Genomic DNA, 25,072 nt, shown 5'->3' on the forward strand with positions numbered 1-25,072 from the left:
TTTATATTTTGATGGATCGGTTTGCAATGAAGGGCAAGGAATTGGCACTGTGCTTGTTTCACCAAGTAATGTCTCCTTTGACTTCTCTAGCCGATTGAAAACGTATTGCACTAATAATCAAGCTGAATATGAGGCCCTCCTATTCGGTTTAGAACTGTTAAATGGTATGGGAGTAAAACATGTGAAGGTATTTGGTGATTCTCAGCTGGTTGTCCAACAAGTGTTAGAAGAATATCAATGTCTTGATGGTACTCTAAATAGTTATCTTGAGAAATGTTGGAGCATAATCCATTCTTTTGACGAATTCAGTATTCAGCATATCTCTAGAGTTGAGAATCATAGAGCTAACAACTTGGCACAAGATGCATCGGGTTATCGGATAAAGAGAGGGAAATTTCACAAAACTGAAAATCTGATAACCAGTGCAGAGCCAAATTCCCAGGTCGCGGACCGTCCGCGTGTTGACGCCGGACCGTCCGAGGTTACCAGAAAGCTTCTCTTAATCGATTCGGCTGACAATGAAGCCGATACAAGTGATTGGAGGACACCTATACTTAATTATTTGCAAAATCCCAATATCAGGACAGATAAGAACATTCGGCGAACAGCTTTCAAGTATGTTTTGATGAGTGATGAACTTTACCGCCGAACGGTTAACGATGTCCTGCTTAAGTGCTTGGGCCCAGATGATGCTATATTAGCCATGGCCGAAGTACATGAAGGAATTTGTGGTACCCATCAATCAGCTCCAAAGATGAAGTGGTTGTTGCGAAGGTCTGGTTTTTATTGGCCTAGTATGACAGCTGATTGTTTGAAGTACTATAAGGGGTGCCAAGTGTGTCAAAAATTCGGTGACCTACAGTTGGTCCCTGCAGCCGAATTACATCCTATCATCAAGCCTTGGCCATTCAGAGGATGAGGATTAGACTTTATTGGAGAAATTCATCCTTCATCATCAAAGGGGCATCGGTTTGTGTTAGTTGCCACTGACTATTTCACCAAATGGACTGAAGCCGTTGCTCTAAAGAACATGACGCACAAGGAGGTAATTGAGTTCATAACTGAGCATATTATTCATAGATTCGGCATTCCCAGACCTTGACTACAGATCAAGGTACTTCTTTTATGTCAAAGGAGGTACGTGAATTTGCTGAATTATACAGAATTAAGCTGCTTAATTCGTCTCCATATTATGCTCAGGCCAATGGACAGGCCGAGTCTAGTAATAGGACGTTGATTAATTTGATAAAGAAGAAGGTATCTGATAATCCTAAACATTGGCATAAGATTTTGTCTGAAGCTTTATGGGCTCATAGAATATCTAAACATAGTGCTACTAAAGTATCTCCTTTTGAGCTTGTCTATGGGCAGGAAGCAGTGTTACCTGTGGAAATAAGTTTGAATGCTGTCAGGTTTGCCAGACAAAATGATCTAACTGCTATTGATTATTATAATTCAATGATGGATAATATTGATGAGGTGACCGACAAGAGGATGATAGCTTTGGGAGCAATAGAAAAGGACAAGATCATGGTAGCCAGGGCCTACAACAAGAAGGTCAAAGCAAAATCATTCCAAGTAGGAGACTTGGTGTGGAAGACCATTCTACCTCTAAGGAATAAAGACCGAAAGTTCGGGAAATGGTCGTTAAGCTGGGAGGGTCCTTATAAAGTGAAACATGTGATGTCTGGTAACGCTTATTTACTACAAACATTACAAGGCAAGGATTTACCTAAGACTTTGAATGGGCGTTTCCTCAAACAGTACCATCCTAGTATGTGGCAAGATGCCTAAGAAAACCGATGTGATCACATCGAGTTAGTTGCTTTTGGTTCGCCCAGCTCCACCAAAAGGCAGGGGGGCATATGTTCGAACCAGAAATGAGCCGGCGGACTGTCCGGCCCTGAGGCCGGACGGTCCGCGGTCCGGACGGTCCGCGCCTGTGGGCCGGACGGTCCGCGCGTGCGCAGAACAGATTAGGGTTCCGTGTTTTGTGCTACGGTTGTTAGCTATATTCGCGGGATTAGCTCGGAATCAGTTGTGTAAAGGGTCCAGCCCCCCTCCTCTATAAATAGAGAGGTCTACGGCCGATTTGTAATCATCAACAATCGAATCAATACAACTTTTATTCGCATTTTATCCTAGGAGTAGTTCTAGTCTAGTTTAGGTTTAGCCTCTCAATCCCCAAATTCTCCGCATCTCCTCGACTCTACGTCGATTAGAGGAGTCTAGGTCGGTCTACCCGAGCCTAGACACCACCTAGGATCTCTACTCCCCGACGGGGTCCCTCCCGGGAGCAAGATCCAGGCGCCGTCGGCGATCTCCCGCCGTCCCTGCGTACGCGCGGACCGTCCGGCCCCAGGGCGCGGACCGTCCGGCCGTCAGGCAGGAGCCTTAGCCGCGCACCAGGCCGCGGACCGTCCGGCCCCAGGCCGCGGACAGTCCGCCCTTGCGCAGAGAGCACCACCGCGCCTCGTACCAGGCCGCGGACCGTCCGGCTCCTGCGCGCGGACCGTCCGCCCCTGTGCAGAGGGCACCGCCACGGTTCTTGTTGAGTCCAAAAAGGCGTCAACAATAGGGAAAATACAGGACATTCCAATTGCTTATTTTCGGTGGTAATTTCAGTCTATCTTCTGAATCTGAAACAGTTTGCAGAACTTTCTCATGCTAATCAGAGGCAATTGTAACCAACCTGAAACTGTAATTAGCATCATAGCATCATCCAAACAATTCCAGCACAGGCACAGCACATCGTACGCAACCACATGAACACAATTATTCTCACATGCACACCGGCTGATCACTGTGGGGCTCAATCTTTCAATCCATACCCTGCAGCCTGCAGGCAATTCCTCTCGCACAGGAAAAACCCTTACCCGAAAATACTCATCTGTCGAGGTCCATTCCGGAAAACCGCGCCAGCAGGCCCAGCTCCAACCACCGCTCGTCTCGTCTCCTTCCTCCTCTGCTTCCTCCCGTCTCGTCTCCGACGACCTCGTCTTTCCCCCCCAGCCAGCCTCGCCTCACCGACTCCCCGATCCGGTCCCTCCCTTCGCCAGCTATGCATCCCTCCTCCGGCGCGGGGGACTACGCCCCTTACTACCCACCTTATCCCTCCCCGGCCGCGCCGCCTCCCGCCGCCTACCCGTCGGTGTCCGCCCCGGCTTCTGCGCCCCCGTACTCGTCGTACCCCGCGGACTTCGCCCCCGCGCCTTCGTACCCCGCGTACCCGCCCGCCGACCTCCCCCACTACGCGCCGCCGCCGGCTGCGCCCGCGCCCCCGCAGCCGTACTACCCCTACGAGCCGGCGCCGGCGCCGCCGCTGCCGCCGTCCCCGCACAACCCGGTGCCCTCTCCGTACCCGTCGCTGGATCGGGCGGGGAGCTACGGCTACGGATCTGGCCCTGGCTCCGGGTACGGCCAGGAGCTGTACCCGCCCAAGCCGGCGGGCGGGTGGTCCGACGACGGAGCGTACGCTTACAACGGGGGCGACGCGCCGGAGCCGTACGGGTCCAGGGGCACCGCACCGAGGCCGGGCTCGGGATCCGCGCTGTTTGATGACTACGGGAGGTCCATTGGCTCAGCTGCCGATAGGGGTGGCCGTGGGGGTAGCGCGGCCAGCCCCAAGGTGGTGAGGGCCGTGCCCAAGGCAGAGACGTCAGAGGACGTCAGGGGTGGGGTGCAGAAGTTCAGGGTCAAGCTGCTGCCGGAGGGCGCTGGGAGCCCCATGGATGTGCTCTGTCAGGTACTTTGCTTGTTTTGAGGCTGTGGAACAAGATGAATTTCGTGAACCTTGTCATGTTCTTATGGATGAGCTCTGTAGTCCATTTCTGGTGGCTTAGCATTCAGTGTGCTAACTATACAATTGACCCATTCATCAGTGTGCGAACAGATTGCATTTCATAGTAGTGCGTTGCTTACTGGCTTAGCATCGTCATTCAGACCTGGCTTCAATTTACTTGGAAGTTTTACAGCATAGGAGGTCACCGTGACCAGTAAATGTACCTACGGAGGTCTAGAGCCTTTTCCCCCTTTTAACCCTCTAAGGCACGAGGCGAGACGACTTCATAGACATATAAGTAAGGCGGATAAAAGCATAAAAAATGGAATATAATAGATAAATGATATAGGTCATAATAGGTAGATTATAGATAGAATTATAGATGGATCATAGATGATATAGGACATCAAGTCCTAATGCATAGCATAATTCACAAAATAACATAGTTTTGACCGGTGCACCCTAATACATAGTTCACAAACTAACAAGTCCACAAATGAACACATGACAACATTAAATTCAAATTCTCAGCTCTCAAGTGCTCTCCTTCTAGGCATATTCATCCATCAAGTCATTGTTTGTATTGGTAGGGAAATATTCACCACCATCTTCATGGTTGATGTGATCTTTATCTTGACTATCAACATCTTCAACATCATTCACTATCTTGTTCGCATCCCTTTCTCCCATACTTGGATCATCTTCCTCTTCTACATCAATTTCATCCTCCACTTGCCGCACCCTTCTTGTGTAGTACAATGGTTGACCATGAGCTCTCCTGGGGAGGCTACAATCTTGAAGATGGCTTGATGCACCAATAACATCGTCAACATGATCCCAAGTAAGGCCATCATGGCCTGCAATTTCATTGGTTTGTTTGGATGATGCATTAACCCATTCATTATTCCAATCAAACTCATCCAACACTAATGGATCATAACCTTTGATCCCCTCCTCATGCCTCTTTTGAAATCTAGCGACCATCTTCCTATTGTAGGACACATACCAAGTCATTCATTTTCTTGTGCAACAATCGGTTTCTTTTTTTGGTATGCATCTACCATGGTTATTAAAACGTCGTTTAAACGACGATTAAGCGTCGTTTAAACGCTAAAACGTGATTAGGAGGTAAAGCGTCCGCACGTTTTACAAAAGCTGTGTAGAACGTCCGTTCTGGACGTTTAATCGACGTTTACACGTCGGAACGCACGTTCTGGACGTTTTTCCCGTTATATGGACGTTCTATGCGTCTAAGCGTTCGTGGGCCTAAATGGGCTTTTAACCAGACAGATCCATCGCACCCACACGCAGTGCAGTGCTCCAGCCGCCAACCTGCAGACGCCATCGCGTCCACACGCCACAGTCGCGGTGCCGCCAGCCGCCGTCGGCCGTCCTCCACCGCCCTCCAGGTACGGCGGCGGCCCCCCTCCTCCCTCCTCCCTCCCCCCTCCTCCCTCTTCCCTCCACCTACAGGCACCAACCTGCCAGCGCCATGGCGCCATTGCTACAGGTCCAGGACTCCAGGCGCAACTGCCCAGCCAGTGCCAAGTGCAGTGCTCTTCCCTCTTCCCTCCTAGTGCATTGCTCCAGCCGGAAGGGCAGCACAAGTTCCGGCAACGATTACCAATGTTGTTTCTAAGGTTTTCAAACTCTCGTATGCTTAGTACTCCTTTCTTCCTTCCATCGAAGTAGCTTCAGAGTTCAGCCGTTGCTACAGTAAAAGATCCCATGCCCTTGCCCATGTGTGTCGGGGTTGTGCGAGCAGTAAAAGTTGGGGCATCAGACCCTCCATTACCCAAGTCAAAAGATTCAAGGTCATCTAGGACATCTCTCATGTCTGATTCAGCAGGATCAACTGCATCATCATCCTCTTCATCGAGATCATCAATAACTGATTCATTAGCTGCTGAAGTAGTTGGACTTTCTGATCCAGCGATTTGTTCAAAGTCCACCTCAGGGCCTGTCACGCCAGGAGGGAGCTCAAAGTGTGGGATTTTACCATCAATGTAATCCTTCAGTATCTGTCGAGCAGTAGTGGAAACGATGGTGATGATCAAGGCGTGGATGCTATTTGGTTTGTGAACTCAACTTATGTATGAACTTATTCTATATTTGAAATTTTATGTCAAGTCTGAAAAGACGTTTCAACGTTCGTTTAAACGTTTAAACGTTGAAAAGTTGGTTCATAACGTTTTAACGTTTTACCGTTTTAATAACCATGGCATCTACATAGCATTGAAAGGGACCATAAGGCTAACCAAACAATACGTAGCACAAACCTCATTTGTGCAAATGTCTTCATTTTCAACTTCATCAGTCTTGTTGAGGAGGGCATAGAACTTTCCAGGGTTCAAGAAGTGAGCTGCACCATACAAAGGGCTTGACATTTGATTATTCCAATTCCCATCCTTGATGTTTAAGATGCGAGTGATCAAAGCCTTGTTTTCAGTGGAGAAAGATTCCATCACCTTCTGTCTTGCAAGAGACATTAATGCTTGAACCTCTAGCATAGCAAGCATCTCATCACCATCAACCACTCGCAGCACCTTGAGTAATCACCATCTTCATGGTTTAAGATGCTAGTGAAGCTCTAATGCAATCCTCCACTTGGTTGAATATGCCATGGAAAGAACAATTTCAGTTGCCTTTCTCCCTGCCTCCGTACTTGCTAGCTTGTTTATAGTACAATCCACACATATAAATAGACCTCTCAATGCAGCTCTATGTTTGTTCAAACTTGTCAATGTGAAACCTAGTAGCAGCGGGTCTCACAATATCCACCCTCATGTCTTCTCCTTCATCAAACTAAGGAGCCCCGAATGCCTATAAATAAGTGTTGTTAGATGGAGGGCTTATGCAATAGGCTTCTTGAATTCCTTCAACTTTCCTATGTCTTCCAAGTTGCAGCATAAGGTATTAAGGTCCAAGCAAAGTGCAGTACAATGAGTCCAAAAAAGTGTGGGGATCCTTTCCATCAGAAGTCGGCCTGCAGCCTTGTAGTTAGCACCATTATCAGTACCTTCCATGCTGCCTCATGCTTGACCTTGCCATTGTCAATCTTCTTAACAACCATGTCAAGCACAGGCTCTCGCAAGTCATGATAACTAGGAGGCTTGAACCCTGAACCATATTGACATATTGTGCAATTGCTTCCACATCTATCTCAAATTGTCGTGAGTTTGCAACATTGAAGAGAATTCCACACTCATAAAACAACTTGGCTATCACAAGATTTACAGCTGCTCTTTCTTCTGTCTTTCTCATATAAGATTGCATGCTTGTTTGATAAGGTCCCTTTGAGTGTATTTGCTCTACGACCTCATGTGGTGTCATATGGATCTTGATACTAATTGATCAATGAGCTGGAACGTTGAAAGACAAGGCACTTTGCCTTCTTTTAGCTGCTGCCCCTGAACTTTCCACAGGCTTGCTCTCGCTCCTCTGACCCCCCTCCACACTCACATCATTTGTTGCTTCATCCTCCTCCACTAGAATAGGCTGGCCCCTATTATTTTTCTTCAAAGCAGCATCCATCTCCTTCATGATGACTTTGGTTCTGTTACACTGTACCACATCACCATATCCTCCTGCAAGATGTTCCTTGTATCTCTTACTCCCACCAGATATCCTTTTCTTACATAACGAGCACCACATCCAATTTCGAGTGCCAATCACATCCTAATACCCGTACTTCCAACAAGGATCATCACCTTTTGGCCTTCGTTTTGGATCTGTCATGGGATCATATTCAGATGCCTGAGAAGAACCTGTTTCAGTTGTGTTCATTGACTATTGCTCATCACTTGCAATGTCCACCTATAGAAGCAATCAAGCACTGAACTACTGAAGCATGCACAAAGACACAAATCAGAGAGATAAAGCCATAGAGGGATAGCAGAGGAAAGAGCCATACCAAGTCAGGTGCTGGCGGGTGGAATCTACAGTGGGCGATGTTGGGCCGATGGTGGACGGATGACGTGTGGGATTGGGTGCGTGGCGGATGGACCGCGCGGGCGATTAGGCGCGTGGTGGTCTGACGGATGGACGGCACAGCGAATAGCACTGGAGGACGGATGACGGCCATGCTGGCGAGCAGCGGCTGAGCCCCCGCGTGGCCGAGGCAGCGGTTGGGCAGCCATGGCGAGGAGGTAAGTGCACGGGCGAGGCGGCACGTTGAGGCGAGTCCGGCAGAGTCAAATGAACTAGGCTGCTCGATCTAGGGTTATTGGGTACTGTACTCACTTCCTATGATCCGTTGCCTAATCACCCACGGACGCCTTAGCCACATCTCATGGACGCCATTGGCCTAAGATCTAAGGCATCTGCTATGTCATCCTAGCTGGCTAGCTGCAACACCTTGCCGCTCAAGTGACACTTAGAGGACGCCATAACAACCATGATTTCTAACAAATGGTTGTGAATTTGCACCAAACTGAAAATGGTCAGGCTGGGGGTGGACTGTTGTTCCCAAAATGTTCACATTTAAAATTACCAAATAATGGTTTCCAATACCTGTAAACTTTTGCATTGAACTCCTGTTTAAGGAAGAGGTGTTAATAATGTTATGCTGCTATACTTGGCATGTCATAAGTTGGTATGATCCAGCAGTTATTGGTCAATACTTTTCTGCTTATGCAGGTTGGTCTGGATGGAATTCGGATGCTTGATCCCAACACTGGTAGGACACTAAGAATATATCCCCTTGAAACTGTAACTAGATGCGATGTAAGTAACTCATCCTTATGGCACCTTTGTAACTTGTCAAAATTCTAGTATTACTATTGTTGATTTTATGGTCTTTGTATCAGGTATTAGATTCCTCTATTTTTGCCTTTTGGTCCAAGAGTTCGGTGGATGTTGAAGGAAAAAGAATAAGGCTGAAATCAAACAGCTATACATCCAGCACCATTCTTGACACTGTCACAGCTGCGACTGTGCAGGTTTGGCATCTGTGTTATCAACATATTTTAAATCATCTGATAGTTTCTATATTTTGTATGGTTGCACTATATGTGGCTTGCCCAAAATGATTGATGTCTGTTAGTTTCTTTGGACTGCAGTTCAAGGAGATGGGTGAAAGCAGCATTTCAAGAAGTAGAGCAATTGCTGATGCATCCAAGCCCGCTGAGCAGCAAAATGAGAGGAAGAAAAATTTCCTTGATTGGAGGAATTTAATGAAGCCTATTAATGAGGAGAAAGATCACTGGGTAATTAGTCTCTCTATTTGTTTCTTGCTATCATCTCAAACCTGTAATTTCTGCATAATTTGCAAAGCTATATTCAAATTGAGCTCACTGTTTGTTTGCCTCTGTTGCTAATTTCCTATTAGTTTGATTGCATTGTTGGTCGTGTTTGTTCGATGGCATCATAGTGGAGCCTGCCTTGAATACTATTATCTGCAGTCTCCTTTTGATTTTTATACTTATCACATAATATGTAATATGTGTTAGCATATTTCCTGATTCTCGATTTGTTCATTGACTCGCTTTTTTTAATTCAATACATGTTTTCTCCTAATTTTCTTTCAGGTCCCAGATGAAGCTGTCAGCAAGTGCACAGCATGCGCAGCAGATTTCAGTGCTTTCAACCGCAGGGTAAGAACAGTTATATATTGATCTGTTCTGCTGATGATATCACCTTGGCATTTTTAAGATTTGGCAAACCTATTATATTTTTCAGCATCACTGTCGAAACTGTGGTGATATTTTCTGCGATAAGTGCACCCAGGGAAGAACTCCTCTGACTACAGATGCAGATGCTCAACCAGTTCGAGTTTGTGACAGATGCATGGTAATATTTCCCTTTTTCAATCCTTTGCCATTGCAGTACCTCTGCTCTTATTTATGTTACATTAGTTATTGTTTAGTTCTTTGATTTATTTTTTCTCCAGTTTAGAGGGCTCAAGGCATAAACGTTGAAAAAACAAACATGTCACTTGGATATATGGGTGGTAATGGATTACGATCCAAATGCTTCTTCACAAAATGATAGGGCACTAAATAAATTTTAGTTCAAAAATGAATAGAAATAGGGTCCGATCCAATCCTTAAATCTTATAGTGTCAAATTTAGAGCCCATCGTCACCCAAACTTGGATAATACAGCCTATATTGTTAATTTATAAGTTGGGCCCAAGATGTTTATATTTGAATAACCACTATATGTTCAGTTTGATATTTTATTGAGGCACTGAAACTTTATTGTTGATTATTTTCTTTTCTCAACAAGGAGCTACTGTTTTCTTCGAACTGCACTGTTGGGAAATAAATGAGGGAGTTAGTTTACGCCATTAGTGCATTTTCTTGTAAGAACCTGAAGATTTGCACTGTTTGGTGGGTTTATTTTCATCTAATAAAAGTATAAAACCTTGCTGCTGTTTTTGTCAAGGTCTTAAGTTGCCTGGTCTGTTTGGAGTGGTCTACTTGGCAGTGTTATTAAAACTATGTTTAAATCAAAACTCTAATTAGAGCTTGAAACCGCGTTTTGGCGTTCTAAACTATAAAACAAAGTGTTTCATGCGTTTTGGACCATTAGCTACTTTTGGGCCTAGTCTGTTAGTTACTTTTGGGTCTAATCCGGCTCATGGGTGAAGTTTTGGTAAGCCACTAACCTCTATGTTTTGGTATTTAACTTCATGTTATTGTCTAAAATTATGATATATTGATATTTTTCTATGTTGTTTAAAACTATGTTTAAACTTCATTTAAACGTTTAGAAGTCAAAACTTCACCCATGAGCCGGATTAATAATCTCAACGTTTTATCATTTTAATATTCTTGCTACTTGGACAACCTGAACATACAATTCCCAACAAAGGGACTTTTTAGCTTACGCTATTAGTGCATTTTCTTCTAAAAAAAGAAAGAAAAACTGAAGATTTGCATTGATTGGTGAGTTTCTTTTCAAAACCCTGTTGGTTTGTCAAGGTCTTTATAATACCCTGGTTTGTTCGGAGTGATCTACGTGGACAGCCTGAACATACAATTCCCAGTGAGCTATACTAATTTTCTCATCACGCCTTTCTGTTTTCAAAGGCTGAAGTAACGCAAAGACTTAACAATGCAAGGGAAGTGGCTAATCGACCTATTGTTCACAGCCACGAGGATCTTGCCAAAAAACTTCAGGTTTGTTAGCTCTTCTGTTTCTTTTGAGCGCTGTTGTCTTGTACAGTTCTACCGAACTGGAAGGGATACTAGTTTGGTCATGACTGCTGCCAAGATATACTCAAAACAACGCTCACTGGGGATATTATGTGGTTTTGAACAGGAAGCCATGGATATAAATAAAAGGTCGTCTTCAGGCGAGTGGATCCATCTCTGTAACCCATGCCAAAGATGCTCTCCTCCCTTGTGCTTTTTTAACAACAAACGTGTTGTTTTACCCCCTCGACAGGAACAAGGTCTTCAGATGTTTCTGGCAAGCGGATGCGGGAGGTCGCATGCCCAACCTGCACGGTCCATCTTCAGGTGTCTATTTTTTTTCCGCAACAATATACGCCTCTTCCGAATTCCGATGCCTAGTGGCCCGGTTGACAATCTGACACATCTGGACATGGCACAACGAATTTGCTTTGATCCAGGTCGAGGTTCCAGCTTCTGGTTCGGAGACGATAGAGTGCGGCGTATGTCAGAACCCTTTCCTCGTCAGCGCCCGTTGAACCGAGTTCAGCGGCTTCAGGCGCCGTGCGGCGGAGTCTTCTCGGATTCGCAAGCGAAGAGTCGGTCCTGTTCAATCGAGCCTGGCGCTTGAATTCCGGCTATCCCTGTCTGTCTGTACCCTAATTCTGCACGGAAGTCTGTCACTGCAAGTTGTTAGTAAGTTATATGGATGAGTAATGAGTTGAGTCGTTTGCAAGTTGTTAGTACAGTTGTGAGTTGCTTTGAGAAGCAAGCAGGGTCATGTGTTTGTACTGCCAACAACTAACTTTGCTGTTGTTACATGAGAAAAAAAATGGTGTAAACTATGCTGTTGCTACATGAGAAAATTGCATGGATCCAGTGTAATTCCTCGGAAGAGGAAACCGTCTGCTGGAGGCTGCGTTGATCTTGAACTGGGAATCGATGAGGTGTAATTCCTCGGAAGAGGAAACCGTCTGCAGCTGTTTCAGGTGGAGGGATTTCTGAACTTGCATCCGGGGAAGGCTGCTGCCGTGCAGACCGAGTCTTGTGTTCCACTTCCACCTCGAGTTGGCCCTTGTGATTCCCGGCGGGATCATCTGTATATACGTCCGTGAACATAGCTGCAACTGGCTGACTCACGTGTAGGGCCGTGGGGCCAGCTGCGGCTATGGTGTGGCCCCACACGTCAGGCGCCAGACGTAAATGTAAAGGAAACGCGCGTCCTGTGATTCTGGTGTAGGAACATTTGGTAGGTCACAGAATGCTGATGTGATGTGATTGTATCAGGGGAAAGGCAAACGATTCATTAAAATTAAGGAAGTGCATGATGCGTTGGCGCTGATCATTTTCAGGTGCTATGGTTGTTTTGTGTGTGACGACTTCTAATGCTGTTTTGATATCCCTATACTAGACCTGACGAGTCATGATTTTTCTTTTGTGAGAAATCCTTCTGTGCTACCTCCGTAGATGAGTGTTGTACAGAACTGGAAGCAACAAACTCCAAGCGTCAGCCTACAGAATCTACGCCAAAAAAAACAAACAAACAGTGGAGTTCTACTCTGTACAACCATGAACGAATCAAAGATCACAGGATCGGCAGGCTAGGCTGGGAGCTTTGTGGTCTTTGACAGCCTAGCCTTATCCTGCCGGCGAAGTTCTTCTTACAGCAGGGAGTTCCACGGAGCTGAGGTCCGCAGGGTACGGAGTCCACAGCCCCAACCCTCCTCTACTCTCCCTCAGCCCCTTCTCCACGATCTCGTCGACCGTTTTGGCCCACTCCACCTTAGACGAGTGCTCCCTCGTGTGCCTGTGCAGGACGAACAGCGAGTTGTACTCGCAGTTGGGGAACATGAAGAGCTCGAGAGCGTCGCCGAGCCTGCGCGCCACGTAGCCGAAGCTGATCTGGTCGCGTGGGGTGAAGAGGTTCACCTCGTTGAACCAGAGGCAGCTGAACAGGTTGGTCGTCGCTGTGTGTTCCCGGATCAGCACGGCTCCCTCCGGCACATCTGCAGGTTATAGCTTTAGCTGGTCTTTCAGGAAGTGCTAACGTTAAAGTGACAAAACAACAGTTGTGTAGAGTATTGTGGGCATGTGTGATTTCACTCACCGCCAGGCATCTTTTTCTTCGGGCTCCAAGGCTCCATCCCCTCGTAATAGTACATCTTCATCTGAAGATCAACCAAAGGGCGGGCGTAGCGCTTCCGTCGCTTGATCGCGTCGCCCTCCTCGTAGATGCTCCTATGATGCTTGTGGACAGCCACCGCGAATGTGTATTTTCCACGCCAGAGGTACCTGCAAAAGAATTTCCATTCCAGACCATCGATAGAGCACCACCACGACGTGTCTAGAGGTTCCAGATAGAAAGCCAACCTCTCGAGAATAAGCAGCGGATCAACTATGAGCTCCATTTTCCCGTCAATCCAAATGCTATACCAAGCTTGAGGGAATAGTCTGTGCGTCAAGATCTTGGGTATTTTCCCGTTCCTTCTAGGTTCGTCGAATGGGAGGCGGTGCACTGTTAGAAGTCGCCATATGCCAACCCATTTCCCTCCAGCGCTGTCGATCTTGACGGTGGTGTTCTTTTGGATAAAATCAAGAGATACTTCGTCCACCACCATCAGGAAGCAGAACAGCTTCTGAGACCGGCGGCTGATATTGGATGGCTGGTGAGGGATGTCGTAACCATCGAAAATACCAGAGGCAACCACGAATTTGCATTTCTGTATGTACTTGACATCAATGATATCCATATCTGCACCACTATTTTTCATAAATCCGCAGTGAACCTGAGCATATATACCACAAACCAAACACATATAACAGAGTTCAGGGGCTTAACGATGAAGCATTGTAACTTAAGATTCAGAAAATGATGAAAAAAAGGTCATAATAAGGTACCATTTAGAGGAAAAATAACTATTCTTTCGAAACAATGATGAATTTGAAGGTCTTTTTTTTTCATCGTATGCCCAAACCAGGCAAGCACTTGAAAACTACACTAACTGGCCACCAATATTCCTACTGCAGTTTTAGATTCTGGTGACCGACCTTCATCATCTATGGATCTTGGAGAATATCAAGTTGATGATTGGCTCATGCCAGACCCATTCATTTAGCATTCAACAATATCTGCAAATGCTTCAGTGCCAAATGCCCTAATCTATAAATTAAAATGAAGTATTGAAGTGTACAAGCAAGTTTATACGATGCACACACAAACTAAACGCAATGAGTTACCTTCATGGTAGAGTTCAGTTTAAAGCTCTCCTCCCTCTGTTTCCAGTTTTGACGTCCTCCAAACAGCGGTGAGGGATCTTTATCCTGTTTGTCAACAGTTATATATGCCAACTTCTTCACAATTGTGTTGGGAGTCCTCTTTGGTATGACAACAACATTTGGATCATCCGCAACAGGTATCGGGCAGCCTGTAGATTGAAGTAAGAAACGCGAGGCTATGAAGCAGTCACATTTTAGCCACCAAAAGAATTTTTTAAGGCACAAGTCTTACGGTGGAGTGGTTTGGATGAGAGCCCCATCGAGTCCAACACAGAGAGAACTTTACTGTCTTTTTTGCAAAGAGCTGCAGAAATACAAGGCACACCAAGGCATGTAATGCTAACTGATAAGACAAAGTGTCACTGTCATGATAAGCATCAGCCCATGGAAGACCAGGAGATATTTAACTTCTGAGTAAATGGTCTGAAGAAAATATGTATATTCAGACGATGTAGCACTGAAACAGCATCGTCAATTCATTACAGAAATTAAATAAAGTATTAGAAGAAGTATAATTATTGTGTGCAGTAAACATCCCAAGAGTACCGGTCTGCATTCCAAGCCTGATACCTCTCCTTAAGGATATGCCCAGGAGGTGTCTGCCCCCAAGACGGCAAATTTCCCCTCATTCTCTACGGCGATGACCACATCGGGTCCGAATGGGGAAGGCGAACATGGTCAAACAACCAGGAAAACCCTACCTCAGAAAAGCTTGATAGAATTCCTGTGTCAAAAGATTGGGAAGACATTTTCCCACAAGCTGTGATGAAGATTTCGCAGAGAAATTTCCGGCCATAACCATTTGCTGGTGACAGATGGTAAATGTGAAAATTTGCCTTTTATCCGGTTTAGGTTTGACCTCAATTGGCTGAATAACCCCGATTCTTCTTAAAGAAATAGAAAGAATTTGGTTGATACCTTGCAGGGCCGAAATAGCCCTAGACAAGATTCAACAAAAGTTCAAGTTGATTAAACATATTTTTAAAGGATGGGGATTTAACCTGCAAGGAGAACTGAGGGAAAAAAAGAAAAGAAAAGCTAATCAAATTGAACTACCAGAACTGGGAAAAAAATTAGAAGGCACAGGGTTCAATGCCCACCAGTTACAAAGAAAATCCTAACTGTTATGTGAAAATTTTAAAAGTTTAGAACAAGAACTTTACTGGTTTGAGAAGAGTCATGCACTTCTTGAATGGTGGAGAACGTTATGCACTAAGGTCTCTGGAATTGCAAGGGATGACCTCAATTCTCTAGTCATTTTGGGAGTTTGGACCTTATGGAAGCAGCGCAATGGCTGTGTATTTGACAATAAGAGCCCCAGTATTGCTGATGCTATCAGAAGAGTTGGGTTGGAGGTTGACCTTTGAGAGATGGCTGGTGCAAAGTTGTCTTTGCTCACCGCCCCCATTTCGGGCCTCCCTGCTAGTTAGCTAGCATTGTGGTAGTTCTTGTTAGTTTGCTTTAGTCATGGATGAGTTTCTGTATGCCTGTTACTGGCCGCCGTAGGGGCCCCCAGTTGTTTTCTTGTATCTGTCCCTCTTCTTTAATATAATATCGCGCAGTTCTCCTGCGCTTTCAAGAAGAAGAAAAAAAAGAGTCATGAAACATGGCTGCTTAAGGCCTTGTTCGTTTGGGTCGGATTACACCCGGAATCGTTCCAGCTAATCAAAGTTTATATAAATTAGAGAAGAAATCCGGTTAGGAATCGTTCCGACCCAGCAATCCAGCACAAACGAACAAGGTCTAAAGGGGATCTTAACACAGATCCCCCCCCCTAAGTGTGCTAGTGGTGTAAAGAAAAAGAACACTATTTAAAATCTTGAAAAAAGATAGCATTGTGATTGAAGGAGAATAAAACCTACTGTATCATGCAACTGAATACTATGCTGTACTTTTTTTTTCTAGATAAGATCTAGCCATTTTCAGGTGGTTCTGGTTTTTTTCTATCTCTATGCCCGAACATCTGTATTTCCGTTATGATCTAATGGAAATGGTGTTTCCTCGTGCGGAAATATAATTATGGTGTCCATAAGCAAGTAAGAAGTGATGAACATTAGCTGTAGCTCAGAAGCAAGACATCTTAACGCATGATTGCACACTGTAGTTGTCAGATACTGCTTCCAGTCGTGAAGAATGTGGATAGCATAACCGGGTGGTCCTGTTACTACTTGAGTTAACTGACTCCCAAGGCAATGTAGGCAGGCAGGCAAGCTTGCTCTACCGACGCATCATCAAGCTCAAGGCATTTGGGCATTGCAAAGAAGAAGTTGGGAAGCCATAGTGATAGAGTATAATGCCAGCAGAAGAGGTAAGCAAATCACAGTGGATCTATAGGCAACCGCGGGGCTGACCTGAGAGGAATGCGACGCGGGAGCTGCATGGCCGGAGGTGGAAGGCGAGCGCGACGAGCCCGAGCATGGCCCAGGCGGTGGCCGACACGAGCACCAGCCGCACGGCGCCCCTGCGGGACACCATCCGCATCGCCGCCGCGTCCGCCTTCGACGCCGCGTCCGTGACGCTGCCGCTGCCTGAGACAACCGAACCGAACCCTCAGATCCGAACAGGGAGAGCGAGCGCAGCGCCAATTGACTAGATCGGGTCGTGTCGGGTCCGTTCAGTGCCTACCTCTGCTTCGCCTCGCCATTCCCTCCGCCGGCCGCCGCGCCGCCCCGTGCGAGGCGAGGGCGTGGGTGACGTCAGGCCTACGCCTTATAGGGACGCCACCGTGACTGAGTGTGCAGGCAAGCTAACTCCATTCCACCTGGAGATGGAGTTGGTGCAGCCTGGAAGATCACAGTTTACAATTATAAATGGTAGAGGTAGTTTCACACAATTTTAAATCCATTAAATTTCCTAAAAATCTTGCACATACACGTATGAAGGAAGCATAGCAACAAGTCGTGCTTCAAAATGCATTTGTCATCGCACCTCCATGTGTTTCGGAAGAATCGGAGATCATTTTTCCCAGCTTAAAGCATTTGATCCTGTCACAAAATAAAGTTAAAAGATGTATACTAGCGGTATAACCGTGCGTTGCTACGGAGTTAAGATGTATACTCCGCCATAAAAAACAAACTATCACGACGTTTTTATGCAGAAGCAATGGAGAAAAATAGTGCAACAATAACATATGAATAGTCTTGCACACGTTTTTAATATAAGCACTGTCATGTCGTGTATAGTTGATAGTTAGGTGCCTGTGCATTGCAACATAATACAAAATATTCGATAAAATGTTAGTGTACAATAAATCAACGATTACATGAAAACGAACAACATATATGTTATAATCGATCTCAACAGCTAAGTAATAACTTGGGTTGGTTGTGCATGACTGTTTAAGGCTTTTCCCGAAGGTTCAGATTTTTTTCATGGCCTAGAAATGCATAGATATAGAGAGACAATGAGCTTGGATAAAAACATTGCGATTCTAGAGAAAAAAATATGCATAGCAAGAAAATACCCAAATATTGACCATTTCCTCCTAATAGTCTGTCGATGGCCTGACCATGAGGCCTCAATGGAATACATGATGTCAATTCAACAAAACATAATTTTAAATCTAGCTAATATTGTTCTAGTAAGAAAAACTTACAATCAAACAGATGCTTCTGCAGCATTAAAATTTAGAATGCCATCAAGTTACTATAGTTCTACTCAACCTGGTTGTTACTTATCTAGATGTTAGTCTAGATTGAATAGAAGCATTGTGCACATTGTTCATTGATGATGTGAAGTTATAGGCATAGGATCCAAAAGCATGGAGCCCATTTAGTACACTCAAGAAGAATAAGCTAATTTTGACATATTCAGCATAAAACAAGAACCACAAATGATGTATGAACTCTTCTTGGTGTATATCCTCCTCATCAAAATTGAATCATTAGCTTAGAACTCAGCTCCCAGTATGCTTCAGAATATGGAAATCTCTCCATCACAGGCAGAGCAATGTCGCCGGGATACAAACATCTAGAAGAACCGATAATTACGCTGCACAAATACATTGATGGTTAGTCTTGACAAATAGAATATTAGTAAATAAAATTTTAAATAAATAATTACAAAGTGTACCAGAAATAATATTTTTGAATATCAACTTTCAAGTATCTCTACTGAACTGCGGTTGCAGCATCGATGAGATAAGAATTAGAGTCAATGTTGGACCTACCTCGTTAATGCTCATCAGGTATAAATGGAAGACAAATAAACCACCCACAAACTACACAGAAAACAATAGATAATCAAAATAATTGATGCTGGTGTCTTCAACATGGCCTTCCAATTTGGCAATTGCTCAGCTGCTCTAATCTTTATCACATACACCCAATAGAAGGATAATACATACATGCAGAGCAATGTCGTCGAGGATACAATAATATAGAAGAATAGATAATTAAGCTACATAGACAGATTGATGGTCAGGTGAATTAAATAAGAGATTGTATAGTCCTCTATAATAATGGGTCAAAAAGACAATCATCGATTTTGAATGGAAGTGCCCCCCAATAGTATTGCTTTCTAAATTTAGGATAAAAAGAGAACTGGGAATACTCTATTGAACTGCATATTACTACAGGTAGACTGCAAACTCGATTTTTCTAGCCAAGGGAAAGAACAGGGGAATAAATAAGGTCTACATGATGAAAAACAAATAAAATTCACTCTCTAGCCTTCTGAAATTCAATGAAACTGAAACCACAATGTTTACTGATTGTGTTAAATGCCTTATCACATTCACATATTATAGAAAGAGAGATAAGCAACATACCCACGCAAAATCAGGCTGTCTAATGGGTTCATCTACAGGATCAAAATTCAATATGTGTTTTTCTGCCTCTCTATTTAGCCATTTGATCTACTCCTCGGCTTTTGCAACGATGAACCGTTATTAGTGCATGCTTAATGCTGATCAATGGATCAATGGAAATGGTAAGAGTGACCTTCAAGCTGATCCAAGGTCATGAAAAATGTGGTTGGATCTGAAATATTCGTTAACTTAGATTGATCGACAACGGGCACTAGTTTGTTGCAAAGAAAATGATATCAAGAAAAGTTAGTTTAGCGACATTCAAGCTCACACTGCTCCTGAAGATCTATAGGAAGGTTTTTGCCTAGCAAACAGTTTACCTTCCAGTATCCTTCATAGCGAACCGAGCCCGTTTGCAATCCAGTGCTGGCCTTCTTCCCTGTTGCTCTTTGCTGCCATTTGTAGAGGGGCTGTCTTTCACTCCATCATCATGGTAGAGAACCTGAATGTCCATGTGCTCCTTCAGCAGATTGTAGCATGCCCACTTTTTGGCTCTGCACCTATGGTAGCTTGTGGAGGAAAGTATTATGTTCTTCGCTTCCTTGATGGTCTGGATATAGGCTTTCAGAGCCTCCCTCGGATAGGAAAATATCATATGAAGAATATTTGACATTTTAGAGAAGTGAAGGTATAGAATCAAATGGTCATGCTGCAGACTCTACTGAACCCAACAAATGAATTGCAAGGCTTCACAACAACAGCACCATGGACACTGAAAGGCATAGGTAAATGGACTGTAAATTTTAAGAAGAGCAGGCTAGTTGTTGTCATCTAATAAGTTGATACAGAATATATCGTAGTTCAAATTTCCCTGAAAAATGTTAAATCTAAACGAATCAAATTTGACAGGCACAAGGCCCTCACCACGTACTCACAAAAACCATAAACAAACTATTTTTAAAAGAGATTTAGGAACCATATGAAATGGGAAATTATGGGGAAACCAAAACCAAAGGCGCTTGAGGGGATTGAATCAACTAAAGATTAAGAAGTCTCCTCACATGTTCTATCACCAAAATCCTTCAAGAAATTCGTCCCAAATCCCAGCCAAAATAGAAGAATTAAAATCCACCAAATAAGTCATAAAATCACATTAAAAGAAAAATCAGAGTACAAGAGGGAGATAAATCCTGCATAAACCTGCTACAAAATCGGAGTCCTCGAGGTCGAAGGTGAGGGTTAGTGTGACAGTGGGGGACCCCACGCATGGCGTAGAGGGACGGAGCCTTGAGGAGGTTCCGAGTTGATCGTCTTTCCCGATGTCCGTGGATGTAGTGGGGCGACATCGTTGTTGATGGCAGTGGGGCCACAGATTGAAGGAGAGCGTTGTGGATAGTAGGAGAGCACCATGGTTTGTCGCCTCATGTGGGAATGGAGAGTGGGAACACGAACCGGGAGAGACCTTGCCCATGTGGAGGTAGGCGGTGGCACGATTGGTGAGGAAGGCGATGTCACTGGGGTCAAGGAGCGCACCGAGGGTCTCGCAGTGGATGTGGCGTAGAGGGAGCAGGCGAGCGCGATATCGCCGGGGTGCGGACTACGGAGCCGCGCGGTTGTCGTTCTCTCACATCGCGCTAGGGGATCTGGGGCGACGGTGGGTGCGGATGTGGATCTGGAGTCGCCCAATCATGGCTCCTGAGCATCACGCCAAGGCCGAGAAGGACGCCCAGTCATGAGCACCATTTGTGGTTGAGTCTCTGGCGCTCAGGGCATCGGACGACGACATTCTCGAGCCCGACCATCGGTGACGCTGAGGCGATGATGAGCTCCATGAGCCCAGCGGCCGTGGTGAGTGCGGTCATCTCCCTGTCGTCGGCGGCGATGCAGTGCGAGAGGTCAACTGCCTCCAGCCTCGGGCACACCACCATGAGCGCCTCTAGGCCACACCAGCCGACGCAGCTAGCCCGCGTGAGGCGCACCTGGCGGACGGACAGTGGTGGCTCCTCGGGCAGTGTGGCAGCGAGGGAGGCATCGTCAAGACCCACGCACACGGAGAGGTCGAGCGATGACAACATCGGAAGGCGCGCAGCGCCTCCTGGCGAAGTACAGCGCGGCGCGACGGGACGCAGCCTCAGCGCGCGCGAAGGCGCAGTTGGCGAGCCGGCATGACTTGTGGTCCCCATGGGTCACGGACAACCGCTAGTGCGTGGGTCAGCAGGTCTAGTGAGAGGGACTCCACGGCAGCGCGGAGTCATGGCTCATCGCGATGAGATTAGCGGCGGGCGGCGGCGTAGGACAAGAGAAGAGTGTGTGGTGGTGGTAGGGGTCGAGGACGGGGACGGGGGTAGCGGTGGCGGTGGGGGCACAGATTCCTCAAGCTAGCTGCTGCACAAGAAACCTCATGTAATATAATCAGGCAAGGTATCACTACCATATTTACAAGGTTCGGCAATTCAACTGGGGCATGTACTTAAATTACTATCTAGCTACTCCTAACAAATAGGGATGATCTACGAGCATTTCTATATCCCCAAATTAATAGGATTGGAGAAAAAATGGACATATATGTTGCATGCCTAATGATTTGTAAATTAAAACAATGAGAATGTGAAGATATAAACATGTTAATCGCTTTGTTGGCGCCTTTTTGGGGCGCCAATCACTCAACACGAACCAGCGACGGTGCCATCTGCACAGGGCCGGACGATCCGCGGCCAGGTGCCGGACGGTCCGCGGCCTGGCGCAGAGCTAGGGTTTTCTGCCTGACGGCTGGACGGTCCGCGCGTGCGCAGGGGGCAGCGAAGGTCGCCGGCGGCGCCTAGATCTCGCTCTCGGGAGAGACGCCGTCGGGGAGGAGAGACCCTAGGAGATGTCTAGGCTCGGCAGGCCGACCTAGACTCCTCTAATCGACGTAGAGCCGAAGAGAAGCGAAGAATTTGGAGATTGGAATACTAAACTAGAGCTACTCCTAATGCATAAGGTAAAAACGAGAAATAGACTTGATTTGATCGATTGTTGGGGGGTTCAATCGGTCGTAGCCCTTCATCTATATAAAGGGGGAGGTCTGGATCCGCTTCAAACTGATTTCCGAGTTAATCCCGCAGTTTTAGGTAACAAATCCCGCAAGAAACTAGTAACCCTAACTGACTCTGTGCACGCGCGGACCGTCCGTGCCACCACCGCGGACCGTCCAGACCGCGGACCGTCCGGCCTTAGGGTCGGACCGTCCGCGAGGCACTTTTTGGTTTCCAACATATGCCCCCTGCCTTTTGGTGAAGGTTGACGAACCAAAAGCATATGAACTAAACCTGATGTAAGTCACCGGCTTTTCAAAATGGAGATCATTCAATAAAGCACCAATGCATAAAGGCCGTTTCATATTGTATCTTTCTCGGTCGTGGCCATTTGATCAATGGATCAAAAGGAATAGAATGGAGGTGCCCCCCAGTCTGGATAGACAAAGGGACTATACATGTACCATGGATTCATCATCGTACCATTCCATGTTTGAACAGGATAATATACCGACGATGAATAAACGGGTGGAAAGTACCCTGGTCTTATAGGATGAATAGGCGATGCTTGTTGTGTCGCCTTTCGGGCCGTTTTGTTTACCCGTTTCGTTTTAGCAGGTGATCGGGGTTTCTTCGTTGACCGACTACGTAGAATGGTCTTCTTGCTAGTATTCTTGGAGAGCAACTGATCAAAAGTAGGGTCAGCTTTGATCAGCCGACCATATGTGCTTTGCCATTGCATCTCTTTCCCTTTTAAAGCTTTGTGTGGAGGCTGACGCCTTTGGCCATAGGAGGACTGTCCGGCAGAGTTAGCCGGACCGTCTGTCTGAGCACCGGACCGTCCGCACGTATGTGCCAGACTGTCCGTGATGCTCAGGCCAGGCTGTCGTGCTTGGCTCATTAATTGTGACTGTCCCCCGGTGCCTTCGTACTTTTTAGCCTTATCGTACGGAGCCTTTCGAGCAATCTCCTTTTGTGATATATTTGACATGTGAGGATTGCCAATGACGATGTCTTTGCTTTTGCTTTTATCGGCCACTTCAGGTCGAACTAAGATCTTTTTGCATGCGATATCTATTGTATTAACATGAAATGGTTGTGTGTCCACTTCCATCTCCTGAAAAGCCAACCGACCCTCATTTATGGCCGATTGTACCTGTCGACGAAAAACATTACAGTCATTGGTGGCATGAGAAAAAGAATTATGCCACTTTGAAAGTCGCCTAGAGGGGGGGGGGGGGTGAATAGGCGGAATCTGAAAATTAAATACTTAAGCACAACTACAAGCTGGGGTTAGCGTTAGAATTGTAAACGAGTCCGAAAGAGAGGGCGAAAACAAATCACAAGCGAATAAGAACGGATGACACGGTGATTTGTTTTACCGAGGTTCGGTTCTTGCAAACCTACTCCCCGTTGAGGTGGTCACAAAGACCGGGTCTCTTTCAACCATTTCCCTCTCTCAAACGGTCACCTAGACCGAGTGAGCTTCTCTTCTCAATCAATCGGGACACTAAGTCCTCACAAGGATCACCACAATTGGTGTCTCTTGCCTTGATTACAATTGAGTTGAACACAAGAAAAGAGGAAGAAGAAAAAGCAATCCAAGCGCAAGAGCTCAAATGAACACAAATGTCTCTCTCTCTAGTCACTAAATTGTTTGGAGTGATTCCGGACTTGGGAGAGGATTTGATCTCTTTGTTTGTGTCTTGTATTGAATGCTATAGCTCTTGTATGGGGTTTGAAGGCTGAGAACTTGGATGCAATGAATGGTGGGTGGTTGGGGGTATTTATAGCCCCAACCACCAAAATGACCGTTGGTGGAGGCTGTTGTCGTATGGCGCACCGGACACTATCCGGTGCGCCAGCCACGTCACCAGGTCGTTAGGGTTCGACCGTTGGTGCTTCTGACATGTGGGCCACTGGACAGTCCGGTGATGCACCGGACAGTCACTATTCACTGTCTGGTGCGCCTTCTAGCGCTGCTCTGACTTCTGCACGCGCAGGCGCGCACTGTAGCGCATTTATTGTTCGGTGCAGACGACCGTTGGCGCTGTGTAGCCGTTACTCCGCTAGCGCACCAGGCAGTCCGATGCTACACCGGACAGTCCGGTGAATTATAGCGGAGCGGCTCCCAGAATTCCCGAAGGTGGCAAGTTCAGACTGGAATTCCCTGGTGCACCGGACACTGTCCGGTGCGCCAAACCAGGGCACACTTCTGTAGTCTTTTGCTCTCTTTGTTTGAACCCTTTCTTGGTCTTTTTATTGGTTTGTTGTAAACCTTTGGCACCTGTAAAACTTATAATCTAGAGCAAACTAGTTAGTCCAATTATTTGTGTTGGGCAATTCAATCACCAAAATCAATTAGGAAAAGGTGTAAGCCTATTTCCCTTTCAATCTCCCCCTTTTTGGTGATTGATGCCAACACAAACCAAAGCAAATATAAAAGTGCAGAATTGAACTAGTTTGCATTAAGGTAAGTGAAAAGGTTGCTTGGAATGAAACTAATAATTATTTCTACTAGATATGCATGGATGATTTTCTTCTTATTTAAAATTTTGGACCACGGTTGCACCACTTGTTTTGTTTTGCAAATGTTTTGGAAATTCTTTTCAAAGTCTTTTGCAAATAGTCAAAGGTATATGAATAAGATTTTGAGAAGCATTTTCAAGATTTGAAATTTTCTCCCCCTGTTTCAAATGCTTTTCCTTTGACTAAATAAAAACTCCCCCTTAATGAAATCCTCCTCTTAGTGGTCAAGAGGGTTTTTTATATTAATTTTGAAGAGGGTATACCATTGAAATTATATCAAATATAAGATACCAATTGAAAAAACTTTTCTTAACACAAATTGAAAGATTACATACATTTTTTGAAATTGGTGGTGGTGCGGTCCTTTTGCTTTGGGCTAATACTTTCTTCCCCTTTGGCATGAATCACCAAAAACGGATACTTTTGAGTGAAATATAAGCCCTTTTGACAAACTTTCTCCCCCTTTGGTAAATAATATAAGAGTGAAGATTATACCAAATTGGAGAGTGTTGTGGAGTGACGACGAAGGATGAATAATTCGATGGAGTGGAGTGGAAGCCTTTTGTCTTCGCCGAGGACTCTATTTCCCTTTTAATCTATGACTTAGC

The 25,072-nt window shown here is 45.6% G+C and overlaps 2 protein-coding genes across 4 annotated transcripts; one reads left to right on the forward strand and one right to left on the reverse strand.

The window, feature by feature from the left end:
- Window positions 1-2,994: 2,994 nt before the first annotated feature.
- Window positions 2,995-11,781, forward strand: LOC100273158 (uncharacterized). Its single transcript, NM_001147604.1, has 10 exons — window positions 2,995-3,745; window positions 8,420-8,506; window positions 8,590-8,721; window positions 8,842-8,988; window positions 9,310-9,375; window positions 9,461-9,571; window positions 10,815-10,904; window positions 11,047-11,080; window positions 11,173-11,246; window positions 11,360-11,781. Exons 1-10 carry the CDS (start codon window positions 3,062-3,064, stop codon window positions 11,435-11,437), a joined length of 1,503 nt encoding a protein of 500 aa, NP_001141076.1. The 5' UTR covers window positions 2,995-3,061; the 3' UTR covers window positions 11,438-11,781.
- A 550-nt stretch (window positions 11,782-12,331) lies between these two features.
- LOC100273416 (plant/F20M13-60 protein) lies at window positions 12,332-16,980 on the reverse strand. 3 transcript variants are annotated; one of them, XM_035967803.1, is made up of 8 exons: window positions 16,800-16,949; window positions 16,526-16,702; window positions 15,536-15,741; window positions 14,407-14,478; window positions 14,136-14,323; window positions 13,269-13,684; window positions 13,006-13,190; window positions 12,332-12,904 (listed from the first exon to the last, which is right to left on the reverse strand). In XM_035967803.1, the coding sequence occupies exons 4-8, from the start codon at window positions 14,432-14,434 to the stop codon at window positions 12,537-12,539; spliced, it is 1,185 nt and encodes a 394-aa protein (XP_035823696.1). In that variant the 5' UTR covers window positions 14,435-14,478; window positions 15,536-15,741; window positions 16,526-16,702; window positions 16,800-16,949; the 3' UTR covers window positions 12,332-12,536. The 3 variants fall into 3 exon arrangements, with proteins under 3 accessions (XP_035823696.1, XP_020408750.1, NP_001141325.1); XM_020553161.2 differs by lacking the exon at window positions 15,536-15,741 and having other exon boundaries at window positions 12,332-12,923; window positions 16,800-16,980; NM_001147853.1 differs by lacking the exon at window positions 15,536-15,741 and having other exon boundaries at window positions 12,336-12,904; window positions 16,800-16,925.
- Between the last annotated feature and the right edge of the window lie 8,092 nt (window positions 16,981-25,072).

Source organism: Zea mays, chromosome 5, assembly GCF_902167145.1.
Source record: "Zea mays cultivar B73 chromosome 5, Zm-B73-REFERENCE-NAM-5.0, whole genome shotgun sequence".
Classification (NCBI taxonomy): Eukaryota; Viridiplantae; Streptophyta; class Magnoliopsida; order Poales; family Poaceae; genus Zea; species Zea mays.